This window comes from Eimeria mitis, genomic scaffold (assembly GCF_000499745.2).
Source record: "Eimeria mitis Houghton genomic scaffold, Emh_scaff480, whole genome shotgun sequence".
NCBI classification, from domain to species: Eukaryota; Apicomplexa; class Conoidasida; order Eucoccidiorida; family Eimeriidae; genus Eimeria; species Eimeria mitis.
In genome coordinates, this window is record NW_013573100.1 from 4,315 (window position 1) to 4,667 (window position 353).

The 353-nt window shown below is 58.9% G+C and overlaps 1 protein-coding gene across 1 annotated transcript in view; it reads right to left on the reverse strand.

Moving 5' to 3' along the window:
• EMH_0013670 (uncharacterized protein) overlaps window positions 1–353 on the reverse strand; it is a gene marked incomplete at both ends in the record, with an annotated part of 3,217 nt that overhangs the window by 2,603 nt on the left and 261 nt on the right. The window contains one exon of the mRNA XM_013499901.1: window positions 176–351. Coding sequence (XP_013355355.1) covers window positions 176–351 — 176 coding nt within the window. The remainder of the gene's footprint in view (window positions 1–175; window positions 352–353) is intronic.

The window sequence follows — 353 nt, forward strand, 5'->3', positions numbered from 1 at the left end:
CCTGTTGTTGCTGCTGCTGTTGTTGTTGCTGCTGCTACAGTGGGTGCTGCTGCTGCTGGTATTGTTGCTGCTAAAGTCGTTTCCGTCGCTGCAGCATGGAACCCTTGCTGCTGCTGTGCTGCTGGTGACGCGCTGCGGGAGGGGCCCCTACTCAGGGCAGAGGGGGGCCTCCTACAGGGTAGGGGGGCGGTGATGGGTGCGTGTCTTATGGGGATGTCTTTTATAACAAATATCTCTTCTTCTTCTTCTGCTGCTGCTGCTGCTGCTGCTGCTCCTGCTGCTCCTGCTCCTGCTCCTGCTGCTGCTGCTGCTGTTGCTGCTTGCTTCGATGATGCCAGCAGGTCTAGGGCCCC